The 26,260-nt window shown below is 47.7% G+C and overlaps 3 protein-coding genes and 1 pseudogene across 3 annotated transcripts in view; 2 read left to right on the top strand and 2 right to left on the bottom strand.

The window, feature by feature from the left end:
* Positions 1-26,260, bottom strand: part of LOC133283275 (olfactory receptor 14C36-like) — a 538,687-nt gene that overhangs the window by 356,693 nt on the left and 155,734 nt on the right. The gene's annotated exons all lie outside the window — the stretch shown is intronic.
* LOC133283282 (olfactory receptor 8U3-like) lies at positions 4,228-5,187 on the top strand. The gene has a single exon (XM_061479972.1). The coding sequence runs from the start codon at positions 4,228-4,230 to the stop codon at positions 5,185-5,187; it is 960 nt and encodes a 319-aa protein (XP_061335956.1).
* LOC133283281 (olfactory receptor 14A16-like) lies at positions 7,593-19,874 on the bottom strand. Its single transcript, XM_061479971.1, has 2 exons — positions 19,145-19,874; positions 7,593-7,624 (listed from the first exon to the last, which is right to left on the bottom strand). The coding sequence occupies exons 1-2, from the start codon at positions 19,869-19,871 to the stop codon at positions 7,593-7,595; spliced, it is 759 nt and encodes a 252-aa protein (XP_061335955.1). The 5' UTR covers positions 19,872-19,874.
* Positions 25,084-26,038, top strand: LOC133283279 (olfactory receptor 8U3-like; annotated as a pseudogene).

Raw genomic sequence — 26,260 nt, 5'->3', positions numbered from 1 at the left:
AATGAAACACAGCCAGGCACCTTGGCAGGATGCTTAGATGGTCCACAACCACCTGCCCATGCAGGGAGTCACTGACTACATCTACCACTCAGGCTCTTAGACCAAGCTTTGAATGTATCTTCTATCTTCACACACTGATTTCAAAGGAAGTCTGAAGCCAACAAAACAAGTTTTCCCTTGGACATCACCGTGGTCTTCACTATGTTTCCATCTGCCTGCAGTTTTCCCCACATTAAGGGAAGGTTGACTGTTGTGATAATACACAAAGTAAAGGAATATTAACTTTCGTGCTGCTTTTCAGGTTGAAGATGTCCCAGAGACTCTTTTCATTACCCCAGGTAGCTCAGAGTCTGAATTTGTTGCTCCTTAGTCTAAGTGCTCAGAAATAAAAGCAATATGTTGGTTTTCATTAAAAACAACTGATTAATAACAAGGTTAGTGGCTACTTTGGAGGCTAAACTGCATTTTAATAACTGCTCTCATCTCATAAGAATAAATACCTAGAAGAGAGAGAAGGGCATATGCATTTATCTTTGCTTCTCCAGTAACTTCCAGCTTCACTGGTGACTTGTTAAAAATGTGCTTTTCCCTTTAATTTCTATCATTCAACTTACATCTTAAGCAAACAGCAAATACTTTCAAGCAACTGATTTCCTGCCAGATTAAGATCAGGAAGTAAAACTTCCATTTAGAAAGGATTTATAACATAACCATGTGTCTCAAACACAGACATTTGAGAGGAGTTTAAATCTAGTTCCACCACCATCCCCCAAAAAAGTACCTGAGATGACACTTCTGGTTTCCTGTTGAAGACCCAGCCTCTTTGAGGCTGAGCTATTATTGTGCATACCTCTTGTTCCTTTCTCCAAGGAAATCATTCAAAGACAGAACCTGCACCTTATCATTGCTGAGGGGAACTAGAAAGGCAACAATACAGACAAATAGAGCATATCCTATTGAAATTGTCTATGCTGATCTCTTAAATAGGATAAAATACGTCCCCAAAAAAGGATTGTGTCAGGAGAGGGGGTAAATACATAAGATATTAGGCATTTCTTCTGTACATGTTTATATTTGTCCAGTATAACCATTACCACTAAGCAAGGAGATGTTTGCAAAGAGAAAAGGCAATTTAAGCTCCTGCGACAATCACTGCTACATTCCTTTGACATTGCCTCTAAGCAGATCTTCCTTGCCTGTTTGCGTGACTATTACACAGAAGCATCTCTGTCTTTACAGTATTTTTCCACCTTGTAGCTTGCTTTATAAATCAGAGCTTCAGAGAAGAAAATTTGTGATTCTATGATGCTGTGCTTCACCATTCCATGAAATCCTCCAAGTCTCCTTTCCTTCCCTGTTTAGTTCTACATGGTGTGGCCTGTCCATGTATGGCTGTGTCTCCCAGAGGCTCCTGTCTTCACTATTTATTGCTTTCCAGCTTAGATGGTTGACATAAGCTGCCAGCAGTCTCATTGGGCACATCACCCCATGCCGGTCTTGTTTTCTCCCCCCTTCAAATATAATTGGAAAGTTGCCTTTGGGACTTAACAAGTCAGGCATCTGGAGCTATTACTGCCTCAACCCCTGAGATGGGCTGTCTTCTGGGAGCCAGAATACACTGAAATCAGAAATTGCTGTGAGGTTATTGACAAAGAGCATCTCTTAGTGATGACATCTCAGCACCTTGTAACTACAGAAACCCTCAAGCTGGACAGCTTTATGAGTTTTTACTAAGACTGGAAACCAAACCACAGTGTTACTCACCTACTCAAAAGCATTATTCTACAATTATATTTGTAAAATGGAGGTGATACTAATGACCGGAGAATAACACTCAAGTATAAAGTTCAATTGATCACTCTAATTCCCTCACTGAATAGACTTTCTCCTGTTGTGCCCATGGAGGGATACGGTCTCGATGGAAAGGGACTGCCAGAGCAGTGAGCAGTGGCTGGGCTGTTGGGTGCAGAGGGTAATGGGTTCTACTCTGCAGGAACATGGGGAGTGCCACAGGGGTTTGTCTCTTCAATCTATCAAAATTGAACTGAAGGAGAACATCACTGTGTGCAGGGACCATCCCACGGTACCTGAGCAAGAGAAACAGAGCAGGAACAGAGACCTAGGCAAGATTCCACAGCATCAAGCAAGTTGGGGACTATGAGGCAGGTCCAAAACCAAGCCAACACAGGTCAAATCAATCCCCTGGTAAGGTTTAGGTCCAGCAATTGCTAGGAAAGTCCATAAGAAACCTCAGATCACCCTCAAAGTATTCCATAGATGTGCACAACTCCTGCTAAAATGGAAACAAAAACTCAAATATAGTCCAACCACCTTGGGCTGAGCTTAAACAGAGATGGGGGCAAATGGGCCAAGGGTGGGAGTGGAGCCCCAGCTGAGGCTGCTCAGGTGAATAAAGGCCTATTAGCTCACCCTGGCACAATTCATCACTGCCTCAAATGCCCATTTCTCACCCTTGAATACAGTGGAAGCCCTAAAGCACCAGCTCAGGTGTTGGACATTCAGGCACTACATGTGGATAATCCCACAGAGGATGGAAAATTGGGCACTCAAGTGTGCAGAGGGGCAGCAGCAGCTCCATAGATGGAGTCACTTGTACTTCACGTTGCATTTAGGGACCCTCTGCAAGATCTGAAATGTCTCTAAACCCATTCTCATTCTGTTGACAAGGTCAAACTGAAAACTTTGTATGGTCCACAGGTATGTAGGAAGCATCCTATGAGCTGCTGATCACTGCTGCTGTGTAGCTGTGCTCAGGAATGGCTCATCCACATCATGTCTCAGATGCCCAAGCACCACAATGCCTTTCAGAGGTGATTTCACACCCTTTGCTTTTCCTTCTCTTTGTTTTCCTCTGGGAAAGCATGAGCAGCCCTGGAGGCTTCCTCCCAGCAGAGCACACGCAACTGTATTTACAGCCCCAGCACCACAAGCTGGGCTCTTGGAGTCTGGCAGGAACTCACCTCTCCTCACATCAGGTGCTTAACAGAGCTGATGCTGGCACACAGATGTTCTCTGCTGCATTGGGGATTAACCCGTGGCTCCCATCACTCGGTGGCAGAAGGAAGTCACAGGAGGTAACATCAACACAAAGCAGAGCCTCACCTTCATTGAAGCAGTGGTATTTCTTCTTCATGTCCTCAGGGCCTCTTTGGGAAAGCTGTGTCAGAAAACAGCCTTATCAATGTGGGTTCTTTTTATAATAAGAGGGAGCAATGTCTGATGCAGGTTGTGTTTCTTTTACAGAGGCTGCTAAAGCAAGATGCACTGATTTATTCAAGAGTTAAATGAGGATGAATCTTATTTTGTTATAAAGAAATGCAACATTGCAGATTGTCAGCAGAATATAGTCACTGACTAATAGAGTCAGTAACAAATCAGCACGTTGTAACATCCACTCCTTTTTAATGCAAGCAGCTTAATGCTCATAGGTTTAGGATGCTTCAGTGTGCTGGAGCTCAGAAAAGTATAAATCATGTGAATTTTATCTGTTATGAATAATCTCAAATAGTTTAATAAATGTGATTTGGTGACTGGAATGATAACTAAAAGCCAAGGGAAAATGTGTGCAGTTTATTCATGTGTAAGATGGATTTCACTAGGACTTGGACTTTCTTTCCCCCTGGATTACATGTACTACTATGAGGTTTTCAGGTGTCTTCTGACCAAATTAACTCTGAATACTGAAAAGTGAAAGTGAAGAAAGATCTAATTCTTTTCTTTAATCTGAAAACACATGTGCTTGAATAAATTCATAGTTTTAAGAGTCCTAGCACTGAAAATAGCATTTGTGCCTTGAATGCAGTCCATGTTCTTTTCAAGATACCTCAGTTGAATAACATAAAATATATATAATTTGGGTTAGTTAATATAGTAGAATATACAGTAATGTGGCATTAAACTGGTCATTGTTTGGATTAAAATATGGTCCAAAAGTGCCTAAATAAATCCATCGTTTTAAGTGTTAGAGCATAGAAAACCAAAAATGCCATTTGTTACTTCAGTGTGCTTCCTGTTCTCTTATAAATACACTAACTGAAAACCAAAAACCATACGATTTTGGGTTAAAAATATAGTACAGTATATGAATTCAACCAAAATGTGGCACTTACAGTGGTGATTGACTGTAGTTAAACATGGTCCAAAAATGAATCTCCGTTTTTAAAAAAATGTTTCTCTTCCTTTTGCCTCAGCAGGTAACACCAGATCATGGGAGGAAATCAAACCCAGATTAAATTCATCCTTTCAGGAATTACAGACAGCCCGGGTGCTCAGATCCCTCTGTTTGTGTTGTTTCTGCTGAATTACATTGTCATTTTGGTGGGGAACTTCGGCATTATCATCTTGGTTCGGGTGTCTTCCAGCCTCCAGACCCCCATGTACTTCTTCCTCTCCCATTTTGCCTTCATTGACATCTGCTATTCCACAGTCATCTCCCCCAGGATGCTGGCAGACCTGTTATCAGAGGACAAAACCATTTCTTTTACCGGCTGCATGATGCAGTCTCAAAGCTTTACACACTTTGCTGTTATTGAGTGTCACCTGCTGGCCATGATGGCCTACGATCGGTACGTTGCTATCTGCCAGCCCCTGCTTTATGTGACCATCATCTCCAGACGCGTCTGCTGGCAGCTGGTAGCATCATCCTACCTATTTGCCTTCCTCAGTGCCATCATCTGCACATGGTGCACGTTTGGAGGTTCCTTCTGTGGTCCCAACCGCATTGACCACTTCTTCTGTGACGTTGTTCCTGTGCTAAAGCTCGTGTGCTCTGACACACACAGCAGTGAGATGCTCATCTTTGCCTTCGTCACCATCAATGTAGTGGGTACGAGCGTTATCATTTTGCTCTCCTACATCTCTATCATCCGCAACATGCTGAGGGTGTGCTCAGCACAGAGCAGGGCCAGAGCCTTCCATACCTGCACCTCCCATTTGGTGGCTGTTGCCTTGTTATATGGGTCAGCATTCTTCATGTACCTACAACCTCCATCTAGCCACAGGAGCCTGGATAAGGTGGCTTCCATCCTCTATGCTGTGGTCAACCCCATGCTTAACCCATTTATCTACAGCCTGAGGAATAAGGAGGTGAAGGAGGCTCTGATCAAGTGCAGGAGAAGGTTCTTCAACCACTGGCAGCGCAGAAGAGTTGTATTATCCACGACATGAAGATTTCATGTCAAGTGAGAAAGCTTATGGGACACTGAAACAATGGGATTTCCCACTAATCCTCATGACTTTATGTAGGTTCTTACACTGTCCCTGCACAAAAGCCAATGACAGTATTTAATGAGAAAGAGACTCCCCCAAATCACATCTGCATTGGAAGGAACCCAAGAGGAACAGCAACCTCAAACTTCATTACATTTTGCTGTTATCCTCCTCTAGGAAGAATTTACCCTCAATTATTCCAGGCCTCTTCTCACAGGAAATACCAATCAGCTTTACTTGGTTATAACTTTTGTCACTGATAATATTTTTTTTTTTTTGCAAGATTTTTGACCTTGTCCTTCAGCTCTAATAAAATTCCTCACTCTTACCTGTGAGCTTTTTATTAAAGCTGCTGGGGTGGGAGGGAAGAGCAAGTGTAGTTTTACATTTGCTTGCTGAAAAAGAGTCAGAGAAAAGGTTAGAAAAGATTCATTGCATTTGTTTGTGCCTTTCAAAGAGAAGAAGCTGGTGGGAATCAAGGTCTCAAGCTGCATCTTTGAATATGAAGAGGAATCCCTCCCCAGGCTGCAGCTTCACAAGAGATGAGGTCTTGGGTGATCTGATTTAGTGTAAGGTGTCCCTGCCCACGGCAGGGGGGTTGGAACTAGAAGATCTTAAGGTCCTTTCCAACCCTAATTATTTTATGATTCTATAAAGGAAGAAATTGTAGATTTAATTAATACATTATAACTAATGTCAATATAATTAATTACTATGTTTCATTAATGTTAATATAATATATAATAAAGAGTGAACTGTTCTGAGACCACCCAGTGTTAAGGACATTTTGGGCACATCAGGGAGTCCTTCAATTCATCTTAAGTGCCCTATACTTAAATGGTGAGATAAATGGAATTCCAGCTGGAGATAAGTACCCACATCCCATGTCCATGCCCAGCTCATGATAAAGTACACCACGGAACACAAATGGTGTATTTTACTGACAAATGAAACCTGCGGCTTGTTTCCATAGATGAAAGGCAATCTTGAGCACAGAATTCCTGGTAACTGAGAACTGTCTGGGTCTGAGAAAAGCCAAAACACACAGATGGGGGATAACAGCTTTCCTTTACCTGTTGAGTGGGAATTAACCTGTATTTGATAAGTGTATGGATGGTGAACAGTCTCTTTTGTTTGCTCTGCCAAACCACAGCAAGAGAGGAGATGTTGTCTAAGGTCTCGGGGAAAAGTGGTTTCTACCTGTGTCCACTGATGGAGACAGCAGAAATGTGATTAAATGCTGAAGAACTTAAGGTGTCAGAGACTTTTAATATCAGAGAGCTTCCTTGAAAACCTTCACCATAACTTCTTTTCCTCCTTCTAGTTAGTTGGATGTCTTTGCTTACACTGTACACATAAAATCATAGAGCCACAGAAAGCCCAAGCTGGACCTCAAAAGATCATCTGGTTCAAGCTTTTGTGGGAAAGGGAGTCTAGATGAGAAGCGTGATGTGTAGGGCTCACCACTGCTTGATGAATTACCCCACTCTGGTGTCCTTATTTCCTGTTCGGTTTAACAAATTTTCCAAAACAGAGACAACTGAAATGCTCAAAGGTTTACCCACACTTGATGCCATGCTCCTAAGAGAGCTCTGGTTTGCCATAGTCTTGTGTGCGGTGGATCCAACTCAGTGAACTGGCAATAGGAACCTAAGTCTAATGTACAGGGGAGGCAGAACTCTGAATTCCAGCAACACAAGAAACAGGCTGGAGGTTTTGGAAATACATTTTACACCGAGACAATCATTGCATGATTCTGCTTCAATCTTTGCAGAGAAATGATCTACAAAATGCAGAGATCCCTGGGGGTAGACACAAACTTCCCACATCACATACATACAAGAGGTCCTCTCCATAGAAGTCTCACATCACACTTGGTAAAGGAGAAAGCACCAAGGACAAGAGAATAATACATGAACTTAAGGTGCACTTGATTACTCAACTTCCCTAACACAGAAGAATAGCTCCAAATTTGCCCATTTAAGTACATGATCTAGAGAGAGAGGGAATGCCAGAGCAGTGAGCCCTGGCCGAGCTGTTGAGAGCAGTGTGCTGGGTTCTGCTCTGCAGGAGCATGAGGAATGCCACAGGAGTGTCTTTCTTTATCTCTTTAAGTAGAGCCAAAAAGGAACACCATGGTGCACAGTGAGCATCCCACAGTACCTGAGCCAGAGAAGTAGGACAGGAACAGAGACCTGGGCCAAGTTCAGCCAAGACTCCAATCATCAGGCAGGTTGGTGATGATATGAAAGACACAGGTCCAGGACTAAGCCAAAGAATGTCAGATCAAGCCAAGTCAATCCCCTGAACAGGGTCAGGTCCAGCAATTGCTAGGAAGATACATGAGCAAGCTTTGGTCACCATCAAAGGATTCCATAGATGTGCACAACTCCTGCTAAAATGGAAACAAAAACTCAAACATAACCCAACTTCCCTGGGCTGAGTTAAAATAGAGACGGTGGGCAAATGGGTGGAGGGTGGGGACGGAGCCCCAGCTGAGGCTGCTCAGGGGGATAAAGGCCTATTAGTTCACCCTGGGACAATTCATCCTTGCCTCAAATACCCATTTCTCATCCTTCAATAGAGTGGAAGCCCCAAAGCACCAGCTCAGCTGTTGGCCATCCAGGCTCTACGCATGGAGAACCCCACTGGGGATGGAAAACTGGGCTCGCCAGTGTCCAAGGAGGAACATCAGCAGCTCCAGAGAAGGAGTCACTTGTGCTTCCTGTCCCATTTGGGGATCCTCTGCAAGATCAGAAATGGCACTAAACCCATTTTCATTCTGTTGCCAATGACAGACAGAAAGCTTGGCATAGTCCATAAGTATGTCAGAAGCATCCTATGAGCTGCTCATCACTGCTGCTGCTGTGTAGCTGTGCTCAGGTTTGGCTCATCCACGCCATGTCTCTCAGATGCCCAAGCACCACAATGCCTTTCAGAGGTGATTTCACACCCTTTGTTTTGTTTTCCTCTGGTAAATCATGAGCAGCCCTGGAGGCTTCCTCCAGCAGAGCACATGCAACTGTATTTACAGCCCCAGCACCACAAGCTGGGCTCTTGGAGTCTGGCAGGAGCTCACCTCTCTTCACATCAGGTGCTTAACAGAGCTGATGCCGGCACGTAGACTTTCTCTGCTGCGTTGGGGACTAACCTGTGGCTCCCATTACTCGGTGGGAGAAGGAAGTCACAGGAGGTAACACCAACACAAAGCAGAATCTCACCTGCATTGAGGCAGTGGGCTTGCTTCTGCATGTCCTTGGGTTGCCTTTGGGAAAGCTGCATTGGAAAACAGCCTTACCAATGCAGGTTTCCTTTATAATAAGAGGGAGCATTGGCTTATGCAGGTTGTTTTCTTTTACATAGGTAGCTAAAGCAAGATGAACTGAATTACTCCAGAGTTAAATGAGGATGAATCTTATTTTGTCATAAAGAAATGCAGCATTTCAGGTTGTCAACAGAATATGGTCACTAACAAATCAGGCTTTGGATTCAGCCTCTTATAACACCAACTCTTTTCTAAGGCAAGCAACATAATGCCCATAGGTTGAGGGTGCTTCAGCATGCTGGAACTCAGAAAGGTAGAAATCATGACTTTAGCAATGTGAATTTTATCCTTTTTGAATTATAGGTAACACTTCGATATATGTGATTTTAAGACTGGCATTAGAATTAAAAGCCAAGGGAAAATATCTGGAGGTCATTAATGTGTAAGCTACGATTTCAATGGGAGTGTGACTTTCTCTTGCTCAAGGTTTACTTGAGCTCCTATGAGTTTCCTCTAAGCTGTCTTCTGACACAAACTGCCTCCAATCTGAAAGTGAATAAAGATCTGATTCTTCACTCAAACCTGAAAAATCAGGTGCTTGAATAAATCCATAGTTTATGTTTCTCAGCATAGAAGAACAAAAATGGCAGTTTTTGCTTCATCGCACTCTCTGTTCTTTTCTAAGTACCTCAAATGAAGAACAAAATCATATAATTTGGGTTTACAAAATACAATACAAAACACCAAAATGCCAAAACATGGCAGTTAAACTGGTGATTGATTGTAGTTAAGTATGGTCCAAAAGTGAATTTCTGTTTGCAATGATTTTGACGTTTTCCTTCCTTTTGCCTTGGTAGGTAACACCTGGTCATGGAAGGAAATCACACGCAGACTAAATTTGTCTTCTTGGGAATTACAGACAGACCATGTGCGCAGACCCCTCTTTTTGTCTTGTTTCTCCTGATTTACATTGTCGCTTTGGAGGGGAACTTTGGCGTTATCATCTTGGTTCGGGTGTCTCCCAGCCTCCATACCCCCATGTACTTCTTCCTCTCCCATTTTGCCTTCACTGATATCTGCTGTTCTACAGTCATCTGCCCCAGGATGCTGGCAGACCTGTTATCAGAGGACAAAACCATTTCTTTCACCGGCTGCATGATGCAGCTCCTCACCTTTGCTTTCTTTGTCACTATTGAGTGTCACCTCCTGGCCATGATGGCCTACGACCGGCACATTGCTATCTGCCACCCCCTGCTTTATGTGACCTTCATCTCCAGAGGCGTCTGCTGGCAGCTGGTAGCATCATCCTACCTATTTGCCTTTCTCAGTGCCATCATCTGCACATGGTGCGTGGTTGGAGGTTCTTTCTGTGGTCCGAACCACATTGACCACTTCTTCTGTGACGGTGTTCCTGTGCTAAAGCTCGTGTGCTCTGACACGCACAGCACTGAGATGGTCCGTCTTTTACACCGTGGTCACCCCAATGCTAAACCCATTCATCTACACCCTGAGGATCAAGGAGGTGAAGTGCCCTCTGCTGAAGTGCAGGAGGAGGTTGTTCAACCACTGGCAACATGCAAGACTTGTATCATGCAGGACATGAATACATCAAGTGAGAAAGCCTAAACTAATGGGATTTTCCACTAATCCTCATGACTTTATGTAGGTTCTTTCACAGTTCCTGCACAACAGTCAATGAGAGCATTTAATGAGAAATAGAACCCCCATCGCATATTCCTAGGAAGGACACCAAGAGGAGCAGCAACTTCAAACTTCATTTCACTTCTCAGCCACCAGCGTGTAGGAACAGATTACCTTGAATTATCCCAGGCCTCTTTTTCCTCACAGGAAACACCAATCAGCTTTATTCAATTCTCACTTTTGTCACTGATAAATATCCACTTTGCTTGCAAGATTCTTGACCTTGTCCCTCACCTCCAATATGCGTACTATGTGTGTATGTGTGTAAATATACGTATGTGTGACAGAGGAATACAAATAAAATGTATAAAACTGGTATTAGACATAATGTGACACAAACAGACTTGGACTCAATGTGTGGGTCTGCATGACTGTACTGCACAGAATCATCTCTATCTTGAGAAAAAACTGATTTTCTCACCTCCTGGCTTGTTTTATAGAATCATAGAATCATTAGGGTTGGAAAGGACCTTAAGATCATCTAGTTCCAACCCCCCTGCCGTGGGCAGGGACACCTTATGCTAAACCATATCACCCAAGGCCTCGTCCAACCTGGTCTTGAACACTGCCAGGGATGGAGCATTCACAACCTCCCTGGGCAACCTATTCCAGGGCCTCACCACCCTCACAGGAAAGAATTTCCTTCTTATATCAAACTTAAACTTCCCCTGTTTCAGTTTTAACCCGTTACCCCTTGTCCTGTTACTACAGTCCTTAATGAAGAGTCCCTCTCCAGCATCCCTATAGGCCCCCTTCAGGTACTGGAAGGCTGCTATGAGGTCTCCACGCAGCCTTCTCTTCTCCAGGCTGAAGAGCCCCAACTTCCTCAGACTGTCTTCATACGGGAGGTGCTCCAGTCCCCTGATCATCCTCGTGGCCTCCTCTGGACTTGTTCCAACAGTTCCATGTCCTTTTTATGTTGAGGACACCAGAACTGCACACAATGCTCCAGGTGAGGTCTCAGAAGAGCAGAGTAGAGGGGCAGGATCACCTCCTTTCACCTGCTGGTCATGCATCTTTTGATGCAGCCCAGGATATATTTGCTTTCTGGGCTGCAAGCGCACACTGCGAGCCCATGTTCATTTTCCCATCAACCAACACCCCCAAGTCCTTCTCCTTGGTCTGCTCTGAATCTCTTCTCTGCCCAACCTGTAGCTGTGCCTGGGATTGCTCCCACCCAGGTGTAGGACCTTGCACTTGGCATGGTTAAACTACATGAGGTTGGCATCAGCCCACCTCACAAGCGTGTCAAGGTCCCTCTGGATGGCATTCCTTCCCTCCAGCGTATCAACCGAACCATACAGCTTGGTGTCATCGGCAAACTTGCTGAGGGCGCACTCAATCCCACTGTCCACATCAGTGATGAAGATGTTAAACAAGACCGGTCCCAACACCGATCCCTGAGGGACACCACTAGTTACTGGTCTCCAGCCGGACATTGAGCCATCGACCACAACTCTTTGCATGCAGCCATCCAGCCAGTTCTTTATCCACCGAGTGGTCCATCCATCAAATTGATGTTTCTCCAATTTAGAGACAAGGATGTTGTGTGGGACAGTGTCAAACGCTCATTCAGATTATTAAGATGGTCTCGAACCAGTTCCTCTCCTACACTGGTGTAAGTTCTTCATTTTCACAGTCCCTGCATCTGCCTTCCAAGACTTGGGTGGTGCGGTCAGAGCCTTTGCCAGTGAAGACCAAGGCAAAGAAGTCATTCAGAACCTCAGTCTTCTCCAAATCCTGTGTAGCCAGTTCTCCCGAGAGCTTCCTGAGGGGGCCTACTTTTTCCCTACTCTGTTTTTTATTTGCTACATACTTGTAGAATCCCTTCCTGTTATCTTTAATACCCCTAGCCAAGTTTAATTCTAACTGGGCCTTAGCTTTCCTAACCTGGTCCCTAGCTTCCCAAACAACATCCCTGTACTCTTCCCATGCCACTTGTCCTTGCTTCCACTTATTATAAGCCTCTTTTTTCATTTGAATTTTCCCCAGGAGCTCCTTATCCATCCAAGGAGGTCTCCTGACCCTCCTGCTGCACTTCCTTCTGGTTGGGATGCAGCACTCCTGAGCTTGTAGCAGGTGATCCTTGAATATCAACCAAGAGTCTTGGGCCCCCCTGCCCTCTAGGGCTGTATCCCATGGAACCTTCCTAAGCAGGTTCCTGAAGAGGCCAAAGTCTGCTCTCTTGAAGTCCAGGGCAGTGAACTTGCTGCACGGTCTCCTCACAGTCCTGAGGATCTCAAATTCGAGCATCTCATGATCGCTGCATCCAAGGCTGCCCTGGAGCGTCACATTTCCAACGAGCCCTTCCCTGTTGGTGAGCACAAGGTCAAACATGGCACCTCTCCTTGTCGGCTCCTCTATTACTTGCAGAAGGAAGTTGTCTTCTACACAATGGAGGAACCTCCTGGATTGCTTGTGCCAGGCTGTACCGTCCTTCCAACAGATGTCAGGGTGGTTGAAGTCACCCATGAGAACAAGGGTCTGCGAGTGTGAGGCTGTTCCTATCTGTCTATAGAGTGCTTCATCCGCAGGTTCTCCTTGATCAGGCAGTCTGTAACAGATCCCCACAGTAATGTCCCCCATCGCTTTTCTCCCTTTATCTCTCACCCACAAACTGTCTGTTGGCTGCTCACCTGTCCCCAGACAGTTCCATACTCTCCAGCCATCACAAAGCTGTGGCGGTCGCTGTGGAGACACCCATTGTGATGGGGCCCCCACGGCTTTTTAAGTTGCCAGAGCCCTGCAGTAACCAGTGTGGAGGAGACCCCTCCCTCGGGAGGCTGCATCTCCCGTGGCTGCCCTGCGCATCCAGGTCCGTGTTCTTTGACTTTGCAATCCTGTTTTAGTGTTGGCCTCAAACACATTGTGGGTGCGTGCTGGGAAGGGAGGAGAAGCTGTGAGGAGCTGTGCTGGTGCCATCCCAGCTGTAGGAGGAGGGGATGGATGGGTGAGGAGGAGGCACTGGGCTTGTTCATGTGCTTGGAGCACAGCTCTGCCTGCAGAGGTGCTGGGGGCAAAGCAGGAGCCTTCTGCGTGCAGGAGCTGCTGGTGTCAGAGGTGCTGAGCAGGTGGCAGGGCAGGAGCAGCCCCTGGGCAGTGCAGCTGCTGGTGCTGTCTCTGGGAGCTGAGCACAAGGGGACCTGCCTGGCTCTGGCAAGGATCACGGAAGCTCACCAGGCATTGCGGAAGGCGGCCGGGCCCTGGCAGGGTCTTGTGATCCCTGTGCCGGGCATTCCAGAAGGCACAGAAAATTCTAAACTGAAAAGTATGAAAACAAACACTTGTCAATAAGTTTTATCAGTTGCTCTTTGCAATCTTCCTGCACTCAGAAACCTCCAATGTGCTGTGCAACCTGAAAGACTTGACAAAACGCAAAGGTTTTAATGAGCCCCATGGTGTATTTGGGCTGAGTACCTGAACCTCAGGGGCTGAGAGGAGACTGAGGAAACCTCTCAAGAAGTCCAAGTCAGAAACAAAGCCCCAAGTGCCTTCAGCATTAATGGGCCCCACTGAGGGCTGTTACTGGCAAAGCCTCCCCAGGGACTCGTTAAAGCAAGTAACTGGAGGCTGTGATTACAGGGAGACAAAGGCAAAGTGCAGGTGTCTGATGGTGAGAAGGCCAAGCCCTGACTGCAGCCCTTAGGGAAGAGCCTGAAATCCTGAGAAGGAAAGGTCTCCTTACAGCTCCTGATGAAAGAGGCAACTGCCATAGCCCAGGGCACAGAGGCCTTTTGTTCTTTGGACCTTCCAGCCATGCCAGAATCCTCAGCCATCTCTGCTGCAGGCTGTCCTTCACTGGCCCATGCCTGCACCTCTTTCCCTTCAGGCTGTTGACCCCCATCTTGCTTTCCCACCTAGCTCTCACCTGGCATTTCTGTACCTTCAGTCCCATCTCTGCACCCATCGCTGTCTGTTCCTTGAAACACAAAGCCATGGGCTGAGCCAGACTCCCTCTGGGTGACCACAAGTCACCACAAGTCCACCTTTTGAGAGACATTTCTCTTTCCTAACTTCGAATCTGAACCTTCCAGGCTGCACTTTGCAGAGGTTTCCTTCTCTTGCTGCTAGCAAGAAAACCTCCATCATCTCTGCAGCCACATTTCACCTAGTTGTAGGCTGCTACTACAGTGTCAATTCAGCAGGTGGAGTGAATACCCCTCAGCAAGCTGATCTAAAGGAGGCTTCTAGAGGAATGGGTGATGCAATCAGTATAGAGAAAAAAGCACCATGAGAGAGCAGTGGGAAAACACAATGGTCTGGATTGAGAACTTGTTGGCAAGAGCCAAAAGGAAAGGTGGAGTCCTTGGGTGCAAGGTACCCCATGCTCTGGAGACAGGGCGCTCCATCTGGGACAGCTTCCTGCCTGTAGCACCCTCTCTGCTGCACACACCCCGCTCTCTGCCCGCACTCACAAGTGTCTCACAGAAGCTTTGCACCTCCACTGCAGGAGGTTCCTGCATTCCCCAGGCTCAGGGATGGATCCTGTATCCCACAGGAGAAGCAGGATAAGGTGTTTTTGGGGTGGTTGTGGTTTTCTGAAGGGCTGTTTTGGCTGTTTTGTTTTGGTTTTGGTCTGGTTTTGGCCTGTTTTGGGTCTGTTTTGGGGCTCTGACCCTGTATCCCACAGGAGATGAAGGAGAACGTGGTTTTGGCATGGTTTTTTGTATGTTTTGGGGTGATTTTGTTCTCTTTTGGGGCTGTTTTGGGGCTCTGACCCTGTACCCCACAGGAGAAGCAGGACAAGGTGGTTTGGGGCTGGTTTTCTCCTGTTTTGTGGGTGTTTTTGGCTGTTTTGAGGCTCTGGCCCTGTATCCCCTAGGAGAAGCAAGACAAAGTGGTTTTGGTGTGGTTTGGGTTTGTTTTGGTTTTTTCGGTGGTTTTGGGTTTTCTTCTGTTTTATGCCTCTCTTTTGGGGCTCTGACCCTATATCCTACAGGAGAAGCAGGAGAAGTTGGTTTTGGTGTGGGCTGTTTTTGTCCTGTTTTTGAGGTCTGACCCGATATCCCATAGGAGAAGCAGGACAAGGTGGTTTTGGCTGTTTTCTGGGTTTTGGGTTGGTTTTGGCCTGGTTTTTGCCTCTATTGGGTTTGTTTTGGGGCTCTGACTTTGTATTCCACAGGAGAAGCAGGACAAGGTGGTTTTGGTGGTGTTTGGTGGTGTTTTGTGGGTGTTTTTGGTTAGTTTTGTCCTGTTTTGGGTCTGTTTTGGGGGTCTGACCCTGTATCCCATAGGAGAAGCAGGATAAAGTGGTTTTAGGGTTTTTTTTGAGTGTTTTGGGGCTGTTTTGGGAGTTGTTTTGGGCTGTTTAGTCCTGTTTGGGTCTTTTGGGGGGTCTGACCCTGTATTCCAAAGAAGAAGCAGGACAAGGTGATTTTGGGGTGATTTTGGCCTTTTTTGTGGTTTTCTTTGCATGTTTTGGTCTGGTTTTCCCCTGTTTTTGGGCTGTTTTACGGCTGTTTTGGGGCTCTGACCCTATATCCCGTAGGAGAAGGAGGAGAAGGCATTTTTGGGCTGGTTTTGGGTGTGCTTTGGGGCTTTTTTTGTCCATTTTTGGGGCTCTGACCTTGTATCCCACAGGGGAAGCAGGATAAGGTGGTTTTGGGATAGTTTTGGGGTGGTTTGGGGGTGTTTTGGTCTTGTTTTGGGTGGTTTTGGGGTGGTTTTGTCCTGTTTGTGTGGCTGTTTTTTGGTTCTGACCCTGTGTTTCATAGGAGAAGCAGAAGAAGATGGGTTTGGGCTGGTTTTTTGGGGTGTTTTTGTCCTGTTTTGGGTCTGTTTTGAGGCTCTGACCCTGTATCCCATAGGAGAAGCAGGACAAGGTGGTTTGGGGGGGGTTGTGCTGTTATTGGGGTGGCACTGTGCACCCAGGGGTGCTCCGGGAGTGACCACATGAGTAACCTGTTCTAGTGGAAGATGTCCCTACCTGTCGTAGCGCTTTCAATGAGCTTTAAGATCCCTTCCACCCTAACCCACTCTGGGATTCCATGATACTCTGCTGTGCCAATGTCGGTCCCTCTCCACTCCTCGTAGGTGGCCGTGGCGCCCTGTTCCATTGCCCACGTTGAGCTGTGACCCCTCGCATGCTCCACCTCCGGACCAAAGGCACTGAGGAAGAGCAGTCTGTGAGGGACCTCCCCGAGCCAGCTGGGCAGAGGCTGGTCCCCCTGCAGGGACTCCTGGAGCATTCCTGCATTCCCCAGGCTCAGGGATGGATCCTGCATTCCAGGCAAGTTTGGGTACTGCAAGAGAGGGAGACAGGAAGGTGGGCTCATGGGGCATGATGAGCAGCGTTCAGGCACCCCCAGCAGTGGGCATTCCCCATGTGCCACGCTGAGGCATGTTCCCATGAGGGAAACTTCTCAGATAGCCTCTGGTTTGTCCAGGGCCTGGCCTGCAGCCACACTCCAGGAACACCTACTCCTCCTCCACCTACAGACACCAACTGCTCTCCATTGCTGGGCTCCATCATGCTTGTAAGGATTTGTTAAAGCCCTGAACCATCACCTTGATTCTTGCTGACTTCCCTCCACCCTCTCTCACCTCCCTACACACTGCTCATTGCCACCAGTAACTAACTGAAGAGTTAAGAAGCTCTCAAGGCTTTCCTCAGGGGCTGACCATGTTTCTCCATTCACCACTGATGGATCCATTGAGTGCCAGGTGTGAGGTTCCTGCAGAGGCAGAGATGCCCCTGGGCAGAGCCCTGCTGCTGGGAGGGGTGTGCAGGGCAGAGCTGAGCACACAGCCCATGGCATGGGCTCTGGGGGCACTGAGAGGGAGCAGAGCTGGGCACAGAGCAGCAGCTCCTGGCAGGGACAGCTCCAGGCAGTAGAGATATGGATGGGCAGGGAGTGGGGGGAAAGTGCAGCCCAGCCCTGGGGAGGGTGCGTTCAGGCAGCTCTCTTGGGGTCTGCCACTGGAGGTGGCTGCTGGCTGTGCTCTGCTGCCCACAGCCCTTTGCTTCTCTCCATGAGAGCTCCATGATCTTCTCTTTGAAACCGTGCTCCCCTGCTTTCAGCACAGGACAGGTGTTTGTGGGGGTTCTTAAGATCAATTTGTGTGTGAAGGCATCACACACAAGTGTTGTAAGCACAGGGCAAATGGGAAAGGAGTGATGGACACTGCAGCCCTCCTTGCTCTGCACTAAGCTACAAGGAGCTGAGAACTTCTCCCTGTTTCAATATTGTTCTGATTTTCTGTCATACAAAGAATGTTTTATAGCCCCCCCCCCCCCCAATAAAAACACCTCAGCAGTGTTATGCCAGTAAATAAGTAACACAATCCAAATGACTCTAAGGCCATGCTGAGCCTCTCTTGTGCAGCCCAGACTCACTTGAGTCATGAGTACAAGTAGTGAACTTTACAATGAAGTTGGATTTCATCTGTCATCCCTTGTGAACATCAGAGGTGGACAAAGCACTGCTTCAGAGCAAAGCTGACTCCCATCCAACCTGGCCTTGACCACTGCCAGGGATGGGGCAGCCACAGCTTCTCTGGGCACCCTGTGCCAGTGGCCCACCACTCTCAAAGGGAACAACTTCATCTGAATGTCCAAGCTAAATCTCCCTTTTTTCAGCTTAAAGCCATTCCTCCTTGTCCTGTCACTGCACAGCCTCATAAAAAGCCCCTCTCCAGATTCTTTGTAGGCCCTGCTTAGACACGGGAAGATTGCTAAGATGTCTCCCTGAAACCTTCTCTTCTCCAGGCTGAAGACCAACATCTCTCAGCCTGTTTCCATTGGAGATGTGCTCCATCCATTAGAGCATCTTTGTGACCCTTCATAAGCCCATCATTGTAGGATCAGAAGTGAACAAGGGTAAAGAAGGGACCCCAGGATGTCTCAAGTCAAACCCACCAGGAGCAGGGTCAGAGCAAGTGGTTCAAGGCTTGATTCAGTCTGAGTTGGCAATCCTTAAGGCCAGAGACTGCACAGCCTCTCTGGGTGACCTGATGCAGCACTTGCCTGAGCCGATGGGAACAAGGTTTCCTTCTGTCCTGGCTGAACCTCTCCTCTGTCACTGTCCCCCACTGCCTTTTGTCCTCCCACCAGGCACCATGGTGAGGAGCCTGGCCATGTCCTCCTTGCCGGTACAGGCAGCCAGTCCCCAACAGCCTTCCCTTCCCAAGATCTCAGGTCCCCATCAGCCTTCCCTTCTCCAGGCTGGAGAAGTCCAGCTCCCCCAAACTCTCCCCGCCGGCATCGTGCTCCAGTATCTCCTGACCTGAGGGCCCATTACTAAACCCACTCCTGAACTGGGGATCTGAAACCTGGATGGAGGATTCCAGATCATCCCTTCACTTGTTCTCCTGCCGTGCTCCTGCTCATACAGCCCGCGATGCTGCTGTCCTCCCTTGCTGCCTCCTGTCCAGCTCCTGCCCACCCAGACCTTTCCCATGGGCTGTTCTCAGCCAGGCAGCCTCAGCCTGTGCCATTGCAGGGGAGCTCCCTGCAGGGACCCCTGTGTCCCCTGCTCCCCTGCCCAGGACACCCTGAGAGCTCTGCACCCCCCCCCATGCCATCCCATCTCCCCACTCCAGCACAACAGCCACATTCATTGGGCTCCCCAAGAGCTCTTCCTGCTGCAGTCACAGAGCAGCCATCCCAGAGCTGGAGCAGACAGAAAGCTGCTTTCATTCCCCTTCATTCCTGACATGTGAGGACGTATCACAGAGAAGAAGTTGCTGCAGGATCATTTATTTCCCTTAAGTACAATCAGAGACCAGAGTGACACAAAGTCTGTGGGTCACACAACACGAGTGGCAACTTAATTAGGAAATGAAAACTGACATTTCTATGAAGACAACATCATCACAAATTGAAATAGGAAAACAAATGTAAAGCAGGAAAGACAGGCATGGCCTGTCATGACCTCCACTGGAAACCCTTTCCAGGGTAAAACAAGCAGCATATATCTGCTGAAACACATCTGGTCACCAGCTTCCTCACAGCATCCTTGAGCTCCTGGTTCCTCAGGCTGTAGATGAGGGGGTTCACTGCTGGAGGCACCACCGAGTACAGCACTGACACCACCAGATCCAGGGATGGGGAGGAGATGGAGGGGGGCTTCAAGTAGGCAAAGACAGAAGTGTTGACAAAGAGGGAAAGCACGGCCAGGTGAGGGAGGCACATGGAAAAGGCTTTGTGGCGTCCCTGCTCAGAGGGCATCCTCAGCACGGCCCTGAAGATCTGCACGTAGGACCCCACAATGAAAACAAAACAGCCAACAGTAAGCAGGACACCAACCACAAGAAGCCCAACTTCCCTGAGGTAGGAGTGTGAGCAGGAGAGCTTGAGGATCTGGGGGATTTCACAGAAGAACTGCTCCACAGCATTGCCTCGGCACAGGGGCAGTGAAAATGTATTGGCCACGTGCAGCAGAGCATTGAGAAACCCACTGCCCCAGGCAGCTGCTGCCATGTGGACACAAGCTCTGCTGCCCAGGAGGGTCCCATAGTGCAGGGGCTTGCAGATGGCCACGTAGCGGTCATAGGACATGACAGTGAGGAGAGAATACTCTGCTGAAATGAAGAAGAGAAAGAAAAAGAGCTGTGCAGCACAGCCTGTGTAGGAGATGGCCCTGGTGTCCCAGAGGGAATTGGCCATGGATTTGGGGACAGTGGTGGAGATGCAGCCCAGGTCCAGCAGGGAGAGGTTGAGGAGGAAGAAGTACATGGGGGTGTGGAGGCGCTGGTCACAGGCTGTGCTGGTGATGATGAGGCCGTTGCGCAGGAGCGCAGCCAGGGAGATGCCCAGGAAGAGCCAGAAGTGGCAGAGCTGCAGCTCCCGCGTGTGTGCGAATGGCAGGAGGAGGAACTGGGTGATGGAGCTGCCGTTGGACATCTTCTGCCTCTGGGCATTGGGCACCGTCAGAGGAGAAAAAGGCGGTGACAGGTTAGGACAGGAGGGGTGTCAGATACAGAAGTTCAGTTTACACATTCACAACTGAGCACATTTTAGCAGGAGAGGAGAGGTTCAGCGTCATCACCATGTCATTACACTGCTGAGGCTTCTTCCGAGGTACAATCAGAAGAGCATTGCATCAGGCAAAAAGTCTCAGTTCTTTGCAGAACCAAGAGAGCTGCAGTGTCCATCAGTCCTCTCCCACTTGCCCTCTGCTCAAACTTGCACTGCCTGTAAGGTGCCTTCACACACAAATTGACCTTAAGAACTCCCACAAACATCTGTCCTGTGCTGAGACCAGGGGAGAAGGGTTTCAAAGGACAGTCCACAGAGCTCTCACGCTGAGAAGCAAAGGGCTGTGGGCAGCAGAGCACGGCCAGCAGCCACCTCCAGTGGCAGACCCCAAGAGGGCTGCCTGAATGCACCCTCCCCAGGGCTGGGCTGCACTTTCCCCCCACTCTCTGCCCATGTCTCTGCTGCCTGGAGCTGTCCCTGCCAGGAGTTGCTGCTCTGTGCCCAGCTCTGCTCCCTCTCAGTGCTCCCAGAGCCCATGCCATGGGCTGTGTGCTCAGCTCTGCCCTGCACACCCCTGCCTGTGCAGGGGCTCAGGAGCAGCTCACACGAGCCCTCACAAGACTCTCGGTGCCTCCCCCAAAGCAGAGAAGAAAATTCCCAGCTCCCACTGCCCAACCTGCCCACCAAGAGGGAAAAACTTCAAAGCTCAGCATCCTTCCCTATCAGGTAAATGATGCCTCAATGTCTTTCAGAAGGACCCTCTGAAGAAGTGCTCAGATTGAAGGCAGATTGGAGCAGCCTCACCCACCCAGCACTTCCCTTCCCTCTCAGAGGCTGTTCCCTTCCCCTCAGCTCCCCTCTCCCCCTCCGAGCTCCATGGGGAGCTCCCGGGCAGGCTGAGTGCTGACCCTGGCAGGCAGCAGAGTCCCTGCCCCTGCACACAGCCTTTGGGCTGCAGGGACCCTGCTGCAAGGGCAGCGCTGGGCACCCCTGGCTGCACACCCACATTCACACCCTGCAGCCAGCCCCGGGACAAGGGACCTGCCTTGTCCTGTCCCTGCATGGTGCAGGGGGAAGCCCTGTTCTGCAGCACATCCTCCTCCTTATCTACAGAGAGAAACTGCAGCTGCATTGCCCTGCACCCAGTGCCTTACCACAAACAGGGCTGGGAAGGTTTCTCCTTCAGAAAGTTCCTCCTCCTCCTCCTCAGCATCCTCCACTGCCAAGTGCCTTTAAGCTCCCTGTGTCTCGCAGGTCTCCCCTCGGTCCCAGCTCAGCAGCAGAGGCCCAGCCCAAGGTGGCTCTGCCTCTGCCCCCTGTGCTCCTTGCAGGGCTCCCTGGGGCTCCAGGGAAACACCATGGGAAACAGCCTGAAGCAAGCACTGATCTTCCCTCCCTCCGCTGGAAGGCACACTGCCTTCCTGCAGTGCCATTTCTCTGATGATACAAAGATTTAAGGCTAAAAATCTTTGTTTCTTACAATCAATCAATTAATTTGAAAATGGCCTTTTGAGAACATCGAGTCCAACCAAACCTATCCCTGGGAAGTCCACACACTGAGCATGAGAACATCTCTGGTAGGATACACTGGTTGGATGGTCAGCAACAGCAACTGGGGCTTTAAAGTTGAATTTTACATCCTACCTTAATTTCACTAATTTATATCCTATTCTGTTTGTTGTTAAACATTCTGCTATACATTAGAGCATAGAAATCAGCTGGACAAGTTATGTTGATGCAGAAACCTGTCCATATATATAATTGTACTTAAACCCATTTAAGAAATTCTTAACAACTGAGTAAAGCAACCAAACATTGCCCTCAATTTATAACTGGAATTCAGTACAACTCTGTTTGTTGGCACAGCAGCAAGAGGTGAGCACAGCACTCTGAGAAAGATGGACTGACTTTATTTACGGGATGGAATGCATCTCGATCTGTGCACAGCCATCTAGCTCCATCTCAGTGTGTTGTGTTAGGTTGGATATTTAATTGCAGATGCGTGTATATTAGCTTCAGTGATCAAGTGCTGTTACAAATCCTGTGATTGAGTTTACAAATGCAAACTGCTGCTAGCTGGCATTTGATTCTTTAGATGAATAGCAGGCCTGAGACTAAGATGGAATCCAGCTGCATGCAGACTGCTCTCAGAGAGGGAACTTAGAAAGCAAAGAGATCCAGTCTGAACCTCATGACTCAACAAGAGGGTCTCCCTTATTCCTTTCTGTTTGCAGTTTCTATACACATGATTTCAGTTCAATGCTGTATAAATCACAGTCAAATTGGGCTTTGCCACCTCTTTTCAGGCACCTGTGGAACTTCACCCTTTCAGTTTTCCTCCTCAAGTTCTGCCTTTCTCAAAGCCTTTAAGAGAAGCTCTAAGGAGTTTTCTAATTTATACCCAGAGTGGTTTGTTAAAAACAAAGGCAAGAATTTTATCAGTAGAATTTGCCGCAGGAGAGTTGCACCTTGGTTTGAGGCAATGGGGATTAGAGAAACCCAAAGATAACATGGAAACACACCAGGACCCTGAAACAACGGGAAAACCAAAGGTAATGAAGAAACCCAATCATAAGTCTTTATTTCCTATGCAAGAAGTCATTCCTGGCACAAATTGCAGCTCCCCCATATCTTGGTTGCTATAAAATCGCAATGCCACCAGGGAAAACAGTCACCACAGGGTTTCCCCACACACCCAAAACTTCCCTATTTCTTTAGCAGCTCATCACTCAAAGGCGAGAGATGTCCGTTGATCCAGTTGTGTTAACAAGCTCCTCTGGGAATGGATTTGGAGCTGATGGGCTGATAGGCAGGAGAAGGCTTGGCTGAGTCCTGGGTGGAGATTTTCCACCTGTGGTCACTTGAGTTGTGGCTTCCCCAGTGGGAAAAACACTCTTTAATCCAGGGGAAAATAACCCAAACAGGGATGTGACCCTGGCCAGCACTAAGGAATAAATCTTTATTTTTTTATACTTTCTTCTTTATTTATACTTTATCCTTTATATTTTATTTCTTATTATATATATATTTATTATATATATATAATATATATATTCTTATTCTTTACTCTAGTTTACTGAAGTTACCATCCTGATGCTGACTCTTACTGTTGCCAGCAGGACATGACAGTATCCACATATGCCTGCTCTTTAGATGCCCATTTCCCCTTCAAAGCTGCATTTCATCTACTTCTGAACAAAATCTTTTCCTTTTCCTGTGTGATTTTTGTTCCTTCTTGGTACCATTGCTCTCTGTGGTCACCTCCAAGAGGTGCAAAATGGTCACAGGAGTCCCTCTAGGTATCAAAAGGCAGAAGATTTCAAGTAAGTGGCTAGAAACTCATGGATCAGGATTTCTTATACAACACCACCATCTAGTGGAGGTTTCTGGAATAGTCTCTCCTTTCATTTAAGATAAAACCACCTTTTTCTTACGTGCTGCAAGGTTTTGCTTGGCTGTAGGGTCTCAACAGCAGTCGGATGTTCCCTTATCCATGTCAAGAGTTACATCTTGGATAACACTAGCAACAGTCTGCTTGGTGAGTCCTAGGGCAGCTTGTTGAAAGCTTGGCCAAAAAGCAAGGTGTTGCCAAATCGGAGTAGGAAAGCCACAAATGGAGGTCCTTTCCCCAGGAATACAGGGATAAATATTCAGTTAACTCTTCAGCAGAGTGCGGACCCGCAACCTGCATGGATAATATCTAAACGAGGGCGGCAAGGTATGGGTTTTCAGTTTAATTTATCTCCATTCCAGTGAGTGTGCTCAAACTGCAGGGAGATGTGATTGCTGGGGGGAAGTTGTCGTGTATAGCACAAGCTGCAGCCTTAGACACATCCCAGCTTTCATATCTGCACCTTGGATCACTTCAGACCAAGCACTTGGTTTGTCAAGCAAGAAAAAGCAAGGGTGAGCCTTTGTTAATTGTGAGCTTCAGGTCAATTGTCCCCTGGCAGGAGATGTGTGTGTCTGGGCAGGTGGATGCTGCCTCAGGGGGAGGATTGAGCCCCAGACCCAAACAGTTTGATTTTCATTACTTGGGTCACATCTTCCAGCTCCGTGGTGATGGCTCAGGAGCTGCTTTGCCTCCGGCATGTCTATGTGAGCAGTGAAAAGCAGCTCTAAATCCCCATTAATAACACCAGGAGACCACACGCGTTGCTCACAAGACATCTGAACTGAGGAGTCTGGCTCTGGAGGGGGAGCTCACCCCTTCAGCAAAAGGTCATCAAATGATGATGACTCTTAAGCATGGCTCTGTTTGTCAGATGCCAGCCACGCACACTCCTGCTTTGCTCTCTGGTGTAACTCTGTCAAGTGATGATTAATGTTAGGCAAGATAAATCAATGAGGATTTATTCTACCTGTCGTAAGCTGTGATTTTAGGAGCTGCTGATTTCTCCCAGGGAGAACTTATCTTTGGTCAAACCCGAATATATCTTTTGTCTCCAATTTAGGCATCGTGTCTAAAGCAAAGTGGGGTGAGAAATCCTGGTTCTGCACCATACTACCCTAAGGAAAGCCACATTTGCTCTCAAGGATCTCCTCCTGGGTCACAGAGAACAGCTATTTATTCCTCATGTACTTACACTGGACTAGCATCACCCAAAAGATGAGAAATAATTCCCTTTTCCCAGCAGTTACTGGGGAATTTAAGGACTTCCATGCGTCAATGGCTTGAGAGGAACTATGAGGAACCCTGCAGTTTATTCATTCTGGTGTTGCCCTCCTTCCTTTGCCTTAAAACATCTGCTTGCTTCTAAGTGTGTTTGTGATGGTTGTGGTGTTTAGCCTTGGAACTTGGTGTTTTCCTCTCTCAAAGAGAATTTACCTTATATTGACTTGTATGTATGTAAGTGGTGTAACTGATTGATAGACAAAACCTGACATTCTTAACATTATTGAGGGGTTTGGGCCTATTCAGCATTTCAATTTGAAGACATAAATAAGGCAAACTGCTTATAGGTTCACTATGGTTGAAGATAATTATACGTCCTCCTCTGAGCTTATTCTCCTGGGCTTCACAAACAAGGAAGACCTGTGGGTGATGTGCTTTGTCTTATTCCTTGCCATCTATGTGGTTACCTTCATAGGAAACCTGGGAGTAATTGCATTAATCAGAATGGATTCCTGCCTACACACCCCCATGTACTTCTTCCTAAGCCACTTGTCTCTCCTGGAAGTCTGCTACTCTTCTAACATCATCCCTCAAGCCTTGCTCAATGTTCTAGTGGAGAAGAAGGTGATTTCCTTCATTAGATGTGACACTCAGCTCTTCTGCTTTGCAACCTGTGCCACCACCTAGTGCTACGTGCTGGCTGCTATAGCTTACGATCGCTACATGGCCATTTGTAACCCCCTTCTCCTACTCCATGGTCATGTCCCAAAGGCTTTGCACTGGGTTGTTGGCTGGTGCCTACTTAGCTGGCGTGATCAGCTCTACCATATACACGGTTTCCATATCTAGTCTCCCGTTCTGTCGGTCCAAGACGATCAATCACTTCTTCTGTGATGGACCACCACTGCTAGCCCTCTCCTGCTCTGACACCCCTTCCATCGAGGTGATGGTTGCTGCCGTGGTGGGGTTCAAGGTACTGAGCACCACGGTCTTCATCCTCATCTCCTACTTGTAGGTCCTTTCCACTGTCATGCGGATGCGGTCTGTGGTTGGTCAACGCAAAGCTTTCTCCACCTGTGCCTCTCACTTCATCTCCATTGCTTTCTACTACGGCAGCTTCCTCTTCATGTACCTGCACCCCATCTCCAGCCAGTCCTCAAAGCATGATGAGGTGGTCTCCATGACGCACTCTGTGGCTGTCCCCATACTGAACCCACTCATCTACAGCCTAAGAAATGCAAATATGAAGAACGCCATGAGGAAAGCAAAAAGTAGAGTCCTCTGCTCTTTGTACATTCACGGTTCCTAGTCAGCTGAAAGGAGAGGGCTACCCTGCCCTGGTGAGGAGAGCAAGCAGGCTGGATATTGCACCTTCAAGGATGGCTGGATATTGGGCGTTGAAGAGCCTGGTTGGATGTAGCATCTTCAAGGATGGGTGGATATAGCACCTTCGCAAAGAAGGGACTAAACATACTTGGAAGCATGACAGCTGGAAAACACGCTTCTCCTTAAACCAAGGCTACATTCTGTG

This window comes from Pezoporus flaviventris, unplaced genomic scaffold, assembly GCF_033815535.1.
Source record: "Pezoporus flaviventris isolate CSIRO_AGI_PZ_B2104156 unplaced genomic scaffold, CSIRO_AGI_Pfla_v1 ptg000160l, whole genome shotgun sequence".
NCBI classification, from domain to species: Eukaryota; Metazoa; Chordata; class Aves; order Psittaciformes; family Psittacidae; genus Pezoporus; species Pezoporus flaviventris.
This window is presented reverse-complemented; position numbering and strand designations above follow the sequence as displayed.